The 11,221-nt window shown below is 39.9% G+C and overlaps 1 protein-coding gene across 1 annotated transcript; it reads right to left on the bottom strand.

Annotated features, from left to right (window-relative positions):
- Window positions 1-6,510: 6,510 nt before the first annotated feature.
- Window positions 6,511-8,539, bottom strand: LOC138910284 (uncharacterized). The gene is made up of 2 exons (XM_070201513.1): window positions 8,327-8,539; window positions 6,511-7,344 (listed from the first exon to the last, which is right to left on the bottom strand). Exons 1-2 carry the CDS (start codon window positions 8,537-8,539, stop codon window positions 6,511-6,513), a joined length of 1,047 nt encoding a protein of 348 aa, XP_070057614.1.
- Window positions 8,540-11,221: the final 2,682 nt, after the last annotated feature.

Genomic DNA, 11,221 nt, shown 5'->3' with positions numbered 1-11,221 from the left:
TCAATTAAGGCCCTATAGACATGATATCTGGATGAGTATCGCTGGAAACATATCTTAATTATTTAACACGATCCTATAGGCATGTTATCTAATAATCACACTACAATTGCACAAGTTGAGCAAATAATCAATGATGTTTGATTCCTATAGGCATGCTATCTAATAGTGCATAGAAGTAAGCATGTGAACAAATGAAACACATAGGTTCGTATAGGCATGTTTCTGATTGTGTGCGGGAATAGGACATGTAAAGCGAGTGAAGTGCTTAAGTTCCTATAGGCATGATTTCTATTAGCGCGTCCAACAAATAGAAAACAAAGCAACTAAGCCCTATAGACAGGTTTTCTACCCATTCATACAAGAATTAGAATACCTCAGCCCACTTTTTCACTAATTTCCCCATCATTCAGTTTTACAAGTTATTACAGACCACATTGAATAATTACAGGGCCAATTACAAATATAAAATAACCTAGTAATACATTTGGGTCTTAAAATAGGCTTAGAACTTCACACGGACAGCAGGCCCAAACTCCAGGTACGAACAGTGTACTTCAGACCTCCAGTACCAAAAGCAGGCCAAACAAACCAGACCCAAACGACTGCCTTACTTACCCATTTGAATACCAAACTGGCCTTAATAATATAAGTGACAGCCTATGTGCTGGATCAATTAAGAAACTTTGAAATCTAAGCACTTAACCCTTAAGTGTAAGGAATAAAAGCCTCCAAACTAGATGCGTACAAATAGGATTACAGAAAAGTCTCAACAAGCATACGTATCATACACATGTTATACTTCCCAGAAAAGAGATAGTGCGCCAAAGTTAAGTAGAGTTTCCAAACAAGCATGGTCCATAATTAATCTAAAGGTATTTTACACCTAGGATTCTTAGTATGGCAGTCTAATAGAGTCATAGTCAGGAGAAAAATAATAACAATAGGATAGTAGGCATGATCCAAAATAACCTAACATGCTGAGTATACACAAGGATCTGAAGAACTAATGGTAGGAAGATATTTGACTTAAAGTTAATAAAAAGACAGACTATAAGACTTATGCACAATAGAAGAGGCTAAGTATATTTGAGCTCAATTAGAGATTTTAGGACAAACTATAGAATGTAGGATTAAACAAACTTCCTAGTATAGTTCTCAACAACATGTTAAAACATTGGGGCAGTAATTGGCACATAATGTTCATATAAGCATAATGTAGGGAGAAACATTGGAGTGCAAAAATAGGTGATCAAGACAACGGAGCAGGCTAAAGATACACAAGATCATTCAAGCTAGACTTAATAAGAATGTATTGAAGTTTTAGAACCTAAGCAGGTTGTGACACTAGGAAATTCGGGATTACAGCATAGCTTCAAAGCAAGTAAGATTGCAAACGAAAAGAACACACTATTGAAGTCATATTAGTTCAGAAAGATTAACAATCATGAACATACAGAGCACTGAACACAAGAAGAGAAGGAATAGGATAGGAATAACCGAGGTACCATAATAATCCAAAACAAAGCAAAGAGGCAAACTTAGGGTAATCATCATGGATCAGCATAGACAGAGCAGAATAAACAGGTTTAAGAGAGCCAGGAGCCGTTTAAGCTAAACACATATGACAGGCATATATCATAGTGAGAAACTAGGCAAATTCAGATGTTAAAAGTATAGAGTCACAAGAATACTTTAGAACAAATAATGCCACAAACAAGATGGAATAGTAGAACATGAATTCACAGAAGTTTCAATGGCACAAAGCATAAATACAAACGAAAGAGAAGGAAATTTTCAAGGCCAAGAGACTTACCGGTTGCAAATTAACAAGGAAAATAAGGAGAACGATCTCAGCAGTATCCCAATCGTTAGTAGCAAATGAGCAACAGAACCCCCAAAATCCTAGTGCGTCAGAGTTCCCAAGGGTTTCAAGTGAACCCCGGGCAGTGCTCACACTAGGAAAGAGTAATAATCGAATTTTGGTGGCCTTGGCTTTTAGCTGACCAAGGTCTCAAGTTTAGATGAGTAGAGTGAGTGATAGTTAGAGAGCAATAGCAATAGTTAAGGTTTTTTAGGGGAAACTGGGAAGGGGGTTTATATAGTGACAGATTAGGATGAATAAACAAAGAAAACGATCAATTAAACCTAAATAAAGAAAGAAAAGATAACATGCAATCCCTAACAGAGCCGGTAAAAGAGTGAAAGAAATTTCAAACCCTAGTTGAGTCCAACAGCCATGAATCGGATCGAAAATGCAAGAATCATTTACTGTATAGTGTATAGAGATGAAACATCGCTCAGATCTTCACAAAATTGGAGCCAATCAGGCCTGATTTGAAAGGCAGTACTTACCAAAGTTATGCAAATACTAAGTAACACCATGAACGCTTGAGTAGTAGCGAAATAAGGGAAGCAAATCACGAAATGATTCCATAGTGTGGCCGGATTTGGAGCTAATTTAGGGATAAGGTGGCTAGGGTTTGTGAAGAGAGGAGGGGTGTAGAGAGAACACAGAGGCAGTTAAAAGGGGAAAATGGGTCTCTAGGGTTAGGGTGAAGGATATAAGGAGAATGAGGGGTTTATTATGGGCCGTTGATCATTTAAGATCAACGGCCAGGACGAAGGGGAAGAGGGCGGGTTATTTAACGGGTCGCGATCGGGTTAAGTTAAAGGGCGTTTGGTTTGGGCTGCTGAGAGGTAAGATGATATGGGCTAGGTGTTTGGGGCTGGTTTTTGGTCCGAAATTGACTCAAAATTGGACTACAAATTAAATACACAAAATTCTTAAAAACTAAATTATAGAAAATGACTAATAAATAATAAAATATTATTTATTTAGTAAAATGCTTGAAACTAATAGCTTAACATTATAAAATATTAAAAAATACTATTTTAGCATAAATAATATAATAAAAGTAACTATTTATAGAATATAGGCTATTATAGATAAAATAGATAAAATACAAATATAATTATGTAAAAATGCGATGAAATATTATAAAATACATGAGGGTATAAAATGATAAATTTGGATGATTAAATCACCCTAAAATAATTTAAAGGGATGATTAATAAATATCTGAACCAATTAAATGCAGAAAAATCAATTTTAAGACTTTAAAAATTATAGAAAATACTTATATGACCCTTGTAAATTAGGTAATGATACAAAATGATATTTTGAAAGTATATGAAATATTTTATAGAATATGATGGTAAAATTGGGTACCAACAATTGCCCCTCTTTACCTGAGAATGATGAAAGAGTTACTGGGTAAAGAAAATGATGATCAATTTTATCTGAATGAGCAAAGATGAGGTATTTTGGAAAAATGAGGGTCGAACCCTAGTTCCTGATTTGTCTATATATCTCTGGTGTTACGGAAATCAGGTCATGTGTAGTTCTAGATCCAATGGCGAACGGAGCCGATAGAGTCAATATAAATATAAAAAAAAAGACATACACTTTGATGAAGAATCTTCTCTTGGATAGGATAGCGTTGGACAATTTTAGGTAGAGATATGAATGTGAACTTGAAAGTTATGGATGTACAAGGCAAATAATTGAGTGGTTACGAAATAATGAATAATCAATTGTTGATCATTGGTTACGTTTGAAACAGTCAAAAGATGTGAATGTTGTGAACAGAAACCGGAGAGAGAATTGCTCCTGTTTGTATAACGGTTACCTCTCGAGTTACCAGCAAAAACTTTTAAAACAAGATGCATGTGAATATATGTAGTTATTGTAGAAATTTAAGCATGATGCAAACTCCCTTAGGACTATGAGAGTTGTCTTTCAGACGATGAGGATGATGTCCTTAGATCATGATGTCCTGGGCCATGAAGAGTATGATAAGGGATTCACATGCCATGAAATGGTGTCCTCGGTCCATGAGGATGGTGCCTCTGGACTATGACGCCTTTGAATAGTGATATGCAGTTTCGAGAGATCCTCAGACCATGGCATGATGTCTTCGGGCTATGAGGATGATGCCTTCAGACTATGACACCTTCGGACAATATGGCGATGTTTTAGCCCATGAAATGCATGGATGCATTGATATTGATTGATTGATAAAGGGAACATGCGATGCTTAGTCATATGAAAGAAGGCAGTGTTTAGCCTCATATGAGATGAGGGCAGTGCTTAGCCCTATGCAGAGGATGAAGACATCGCTTAGTCTCATTCAATGGAAGGCAGTGCTTAGCCTTATGCAAATGGAGGTAGTGCTTAGCCTCATGCAATGTGATGGAGACAGTGCTTAGTCTCATGCGATGTAATGACGGCAATGCTTAGCCTTATGCAATAATGGAGGTAGTGCTTAGCCTCATACAATGTAATGGAGATAATGCTTAGTCTCATGCAATATAATGAGGGCAGTGTTTAGCCCTATGCATGGAAAGGCAGAGTTTATCCTTATGCAATAATGGAGGTAGTTCTTAGCCTCATGCAATGTAATGGGGGCAGTGCTTAGCTTTATGCAATAATGAAGGTAGTGCTTAGCCTCATGCAATGTAATAGAGACAGTTCTTAGTCTCATGCAAAGAAAGTTCGCGTTTAGACTTATGCAATGATGATGGCAGCGCTTAGCCCTATGCAATGTAGTGAGGGCAGTGTTTAGCCCTGTGTAGTGTAATGAGGGCAGTGTTTACCTCTATGTAATGTAATGAGGGAAGTGCTTAGCCCTATGCAATGTAATGAGGGTAATGCTTAGCCCTATGCAGAGAAATGAGGACATTGCTTAGCCTTATACGGAGAGAAGCGGCGATTAAACATGAGGAAGAAAAGTGATTCTTAGCTTGACGCGTTTCTGCTTGGCGACTTCTGTTGGTGTGAAGATAATTGTCTTGTTACATATTCATGAACGTGTCTGTTATGTCTGTTATGCCTGCATCCAAATAAAAATATGAGTTTTGGGGGGCAAACATTGGTCCGCATTTTTGATTTCGCCTTTGCTCCTTGTCTTGACGCGTTGTTTGAGACACCCCAGGTAATATCTGGCTATTACAGAAATGCGGTTTTTTCAAAAATATGCATTTACGGTAAATCATTTGTAAGTAATGCAATTGCTTTAAAAAATACTGAACAAAAGGAAATAGTTTGGCCGAATCGTAGACTGTGACATGCTTTAATACATTGTGACCTTCTTAACTCGGAATTTTGAGGACCCCCTCAAAATTCTGCCCCACTTTAATGTATACTTCTGGCGATACATTCCTTGGCGATCCTTAATGTAACGAGATTGACTAAAACTCTAAATCTTGCCCTGATTCCTGACCGTAGAGAGGAATGAAGATTTTATTATGATGTGACCGAACCCACAAGGCTGCCTACGTATCCCCTCTTTAACGGGAATTAGGTCAAGCGTAGTTCATGTTACATCAAAAGAAAGTGCAAATACAATCTCAAACATAATATCTCTTGACGGTGTCTGAATTGATGGGTTTTGGCCATATTTCTCCATCCATCTCTACAAGTATGAGTGCTCCTCTAGTCAGTACTCGGTGAACCATGTAAGGGCCTTGGCAGTTAGGTGAGAATTTTCTTTTTGCCTTGTCTTGGTGTGGGAAATTCCACTTCAACACCAATTTTCCCGGCATGAATTGCCTCAGTCTAACCTTCTTGTTGAAAGCCATGTCCATTATATTGTGGTAGAGTTGACCATGACACACTGCGTTCATCCTTTTACCATCAATGAGAGCTAATTGCTCATACCGGCTTTGTTTCCATTCCGCATCGCTGAGCTCGGCCTCCTATATGATTCTTAGGGAAGGAATCTCCACCTCGGCGGGTATAACAGCTTCAGTACCATAAACCAATAGATACGGGGTTGCCCTGGTTTACTTGCGAACTGTTGTGCGGTATCCGAGCAAAGCAAATGGTAGCTTCTTATGCCATTGCTTGTTGTTGTCCACCATCTTCCTTAATATCTTCCTGATGTTCTTGTTGGCGGCTTCCAAGCTCCATTCATTTGCACCCTATATGTTATAGAGTTTTGGTGCTTGATTTTGAATGTTTCACACATGGCTTTCATCAGATCACTGTTAAGATTGGAAGCATTATCAGTAATGATTGACTCAGGTACTCCGAATCGGCAGATGATACGATCTCGGACAAAGTCTGCTACGACCTTCTTAGTCACAGCTTTATAGGAAGCAACTTCGATCCACTTCGTGAAGTAATCTATGTCTACCAAGATGAATCTATGTCCGTAGGAATTAGCGGGTTCAATCGGTCCAATGACGTCCATGCCCCAGGCAAATAAAGGCCAGGGTGAACTCATTGCATTGAGTTTGTTGGGTGGCACCCGTATCAAGCATGTACTTGGCACTGGTGGCACTTTTGCACATATATGATGCAATCTGTCTCTATAGTCATCCAGAAATACCTCGCCCTTAACATCTTCTTGGCTAGAATGAACACATTCATGTGAGGTCCGCAAGTTCTGGAGTGTATCTCTTTGAGCAACCTAGATTCCTCCTTGGCATCGACACATCGCAGCAATCCTAAATCAGGAATCCTTCTATACAAAATTCCTCTACTTTGAAAGAAGTGGTTGCCAATCTTCGAAGTGTGCGCTTCTGAGTGTGTGTAGCATTTGCTAGGTATTCTCTTTTCTCCAAATACTCCTTGATATCGTGAAAACATGGATTTCCATCTAACTCTTCTTTAATGTGAGCACAATAAGTTGGCTGCTTACGAATCTCTATCGGAGTAGGGTCAATAAAATTCTTGTCTTGATTTTGTATCATGGAAGACAAGGTAGCCAGCGCATCGGCAAACTCTTTATGAACTCTTGGAACATGTTTGATTTCTATCTCCATGAACCTCTTGATCAAATCTTGCACACAGTGCAGATATGGAAATATCTTAGTGTTCTTAGTAGCCCATTCTCTGAGTACTTGATGTACTAGCATATCTGAATCTCCGATTACCAGCAGCTCCTGAATATTCATGTCGATGGCCAATCTGAGTCCCAAGATGCAAGCCTCGTATTCTGCCATATTTTTTGTGCATGGGAACCAGAGTTTGGCGGATACCGGGTAATATTGACCAGTTTCTGATACCAGGAAAGCTCTGATGTCTACTCCTTTGAAGTTTGCGGCTTCGTCGAAAAACATCCTCCAACCATCATATGCTTCAGTAATATCTTCCCTTATAAATGAGACTTCCTCGTCGAGAAAATACGTCTTCAATGGTTCGTATTCTCCGTCTATGGTGTTGTCTGCCAGGTGATCGGCCAATGCTTGCCCTTTGACCTCCTTTTGAGCTACATAGATGATGTCAAACTCACTTAGTAATATCTGCCACTTTGCTAGCTTACCCATAGGCATGGGTTTCTGAAAGATATATTTCAGCGGATCTATCCTTGATATGAGATATGTGGTGTATGAGTAGAAGTACTACCTCAATTTCTGGGCTATCCATGTCAAGGCGCAATAAGTGTGTTCCAACAAAGAGTATCGAGCTTTGTAAGGTGTGAACTTACTCAGATAGTATATTACCTGCTCCTTTCTCCCGATTTAGTCGTGATGCCCCAGGATGAAACCAAAGGCTTCATCCAACACGGATAGTTATAGTAATAGAGGTCTATCGGGCTCTTGTGGGACCAACACGGGTGGCTTGGACAAGTACTACTATTATCAAAATCCCTTTGACACTCTTCGGTCAAGTTTGTCGCAGCATCTTTCCTCAACATTTTGAAGATTGGCTCACATATTACCGTTGACTGTGCTATAAAATGGCTGATATAATTGAGGCATCCCAAAACAACTCATCACATCCTTCTTTCTCTTTGGCGGTGACAGGTCCTGAATAGCTTTGATTTTTTATGGTTCTAACTCAATACTGCGGCGACTGACAAAAAAACCCAACAACTTTCTAGCAGGGACTCCAAAAGCTTAATTCATAGGATTCAACTTCAGATTGTACCTTCGTAGTCGGTCAAAAACTTCTTTAGGTCTGCTATGTGATCCGAACTCCTCTTAGATTTGATAATGACGCCATCCACACATACACCTAAATTTCTTTGTGTATCATATCATGGAAAAGAGTAGTCATGGCCCTCATGTAGATAGCCCTGGCGTTCTTCAAACCAAAAGGCATCATTTTGTAACAATATATTCCCCATGGCATGATGAAGGCTGTCTTTTCGGCGTCCTCTTCGTCCATCCAAATCTGGTGATATCCTGCGAAGTAATCCACAAAGGATTGGAGTTCATGCTTGGCGCAATTGTCGATCAGTATGTGTATGTTAGGCAACGGGAAATAATCCTTAGGGCTTGCTCTATTCAGATCTCGATAGTCAACACACACTCTAACCTTCCCATCCTTCTTTATAACCGGCACAATGTTGGCTAGCCAAGTTGGATACTCGACCACCCAAAGGACCTTGGATTTGATATGCTTGGTAACCTCTTCCTTTATCTTTATACTCATATTTGGCTTGAATTTCCTGAGCTTCTGGTTTACTGGCTGACACATAGGGTTGGTAGGTAGCTTGTGAGCCACTATGGATGTGCTTAATCCAGTCATGTCGTCATAGGACCATGCAAAAATATCCTCATATTCCTTTAGAAACTTGATGTACTCTTACTTCTCTGATGGCGATAGATAAATGCTAATGTGAGTTTCTTTGACTGTTTTAGAATCCACTAAGTTAACAACCTCAGTTTCTTCAAAATTAGACTTTGGTTTGTTCTCAAAATTCTCAAGTTCTTTGACAATTTCCTCAGGTATTATATCATCTTCCCAATCTTTCGAATCACTTTTCTTATGTTGCATTGTCTTATTACATGTCACAGTCATAGGTTCATCAAGATATGTAATAATTATGCTGAAAAAGAATGTAGAAAGATAATAATATAAATAAACGAAAAACAATGATGCGTTAATAAAACTTAAAACTGTCGACAAGTACGACTCGATGTCTCGAGTAATTATTTCAAAACAAATTACTGAAAATGTCTTAGATGCCAAAAACAATTTCAAAATAAACCATGCTAGTTCTGCCAAGGCTACCTAGGTCCTCGGTGAGCCCGGGATGGTGCAATAGTCCAATTCCTGAGAACAACTCCTTCTCCCATTGTCTGAATGGTAAGATCTTCCTCCTCCTCCTCTTCCTCCTCCTCCAATATTACACTGCGGACCATATCTTCCTCGTCTAGAAACAACTTTCTCATACTGACCAAAACCTCATCTTTTTATGATCCCCAAATCATATCAGTCTAGCGAAATGTCTAGTGCAGCGGTGGTATGGGTTGTTCCAATGGATATTAAAAGTCACGCCACGGTGGTATCCAATCATTATATTCTTGCATGGTGTATTCATACCCGAGACCAAAGGTTGTGCCATGATATTGTGGTCGTATTGGTTCTATGATTCCTTGTAGCTTGGGACCAAGGACCTTGCATGGTTCATACCCTAACCATATCAGTATGTTCTCTATCTTGTTTCTCCACCATCGGCCTTTCTCAATAGCGTTTATCTGCTCAATGTTGTGGTATGTTTCTCCTCCCAATTTCCTCATATTCTCGATAGCTGGCACAGTTTGGTTGGTATAGATAGGGTTACTTCCATCTCTGTGAATAATTACCTCTTGATGATTCCAGTCAAACTTCACAGCCCGGTGTAGAGTAGAAGCAATTACCCTAGCTACGTGTATCCATGGTCGTCCCAGTAACAAGTTATAAGTAGAGGATATATCTAACACCTGGAGTTCAACGTCGAACAAAGTCGGGCCCATCTGTAGATCCAGGTTGATCTCTCCGATAGTGGCTCTCTAAGACCCATCAAATGCCTTCACGTTCATACTTCCCATCCATATCTCATGCAGGCCTATACCCTGTCTTTTCAAAGTAGTCAGTGAGCATATGTCCAGACTCGCAATGAACTTGTCTTCATATTGCACAGTGATGTGTAACGCTTTGTTGTGACTCTACCCTTCTGGCGGTAGCTCATCTTCGTGGAAAGTAATCTTGTGACTCTCCAGTATTTTCCCCATCATATTTTCCATTTCTCCACTAATGATACTGGTAGGTACATAAGCTTCACTTAATACCTTCATCAAGGCATTCCTGTGCGCATCTGAGTTTTGCAACAGTGATAAGATGGATATCTGGGCTGGAGTCTTGTTTAAGTGATCAACAACAGAGTATTACCTCGCCTGTACCTTTCTCCAAAGATCATCAGTGCCTGTCACGACAGGTGGTTTTTATGCGATCTCTTTACTTGTTCCTCCAAGATTTTTAGGTGTGTAAACCCTGCCGGTTTTGGTCATTCCTTGTGCAGCACCTGCCTCTTCCATCTTGGCTTTTCCTTTTCTTATTGCCTCCGCCACATAATCCCATGGGACAGCATCAGACTTACAAGATGGTGTTGGAACTACCATCACAGTGAATGTTGTAGCTACCTTGACCTTGAATGGTTCCTAGGTTTGCACCACAATCGACGAGAGGGTAATAGGAAATGTTTTGGGAGCGTCCCCCTCTCGGATAAGCCCGATGGATCCTCCTGATCCCATTCTTCATCAGTTTCTATCACATTCACTCCATCGCCCATGTGATCGGGAAGAGGGTTATTGCGGACATTCGGCTTGGATCCTTTGCTGGTATAACTTTGGTGGCAAGCAGTTTCTGGATCTTGTCTTTCAACGTGCGGTATTCCTCGATAGTATGACCCTTCGTGCCTGAGTGGGCATAAGTTTTGTTGGGGTTAACCCACAGGGAAGCATTTTCAACAACCACAGTAGGAATGGGAGTGATATAACCAGCGGCTCTCATATAATTAGGCTATGGGTTCGGTGATAGGGGTTTATTGTCTCGGAGTTCTGCGGTCAAAGTTTGGTCGTGTCTTTGGGTAGTTTTGACGGGCATGAGGAGGTGAATGGTAATATGCATGTTGGTTATTATAGGTATGGTAGGTAGTGGCAGGGTATTGGTATTTTGAAGGTCAGGGTTGATATGTGGGTAGAGGTGTTTGATAGGTAAGGGGAGACTTAGGGCCCTAGGCTACCATCACGGCACCTACTTCCTTTTTCTTCGAGATACCTCCTAACTGTAAGGCTTTGTTGGTGGCTTGCAGTGCCTCAAAATTGGTCACCATACCTCTCTTGATTCCTTATTCTATCCTTTCTCCCAAAATAATGTCTGATAACTTGTGATTTTCTATAACCATCAATCTTTCATAATACTGTGGATCTTGGGCTATGACGAAGA

This window comes from Nicotiana tomentosiformis, chromosome 4 (genome assembly GCF_000390325.3).
Source record: "Nicotiana tomentosiformis chromosome 4, ASM39032v3, whole genome shotgun sequence".
NCBI classification, from domain to species: Eukaryota; Viridiplantae; Streptophyta; class Magnoliopsida; order Solanales; family Solanaceae; genus Nicotiana; species Nicotiana tomentosiformis.
This window is presented reverse-complemented; position numbering and strand designations above follow the sequence as displayed.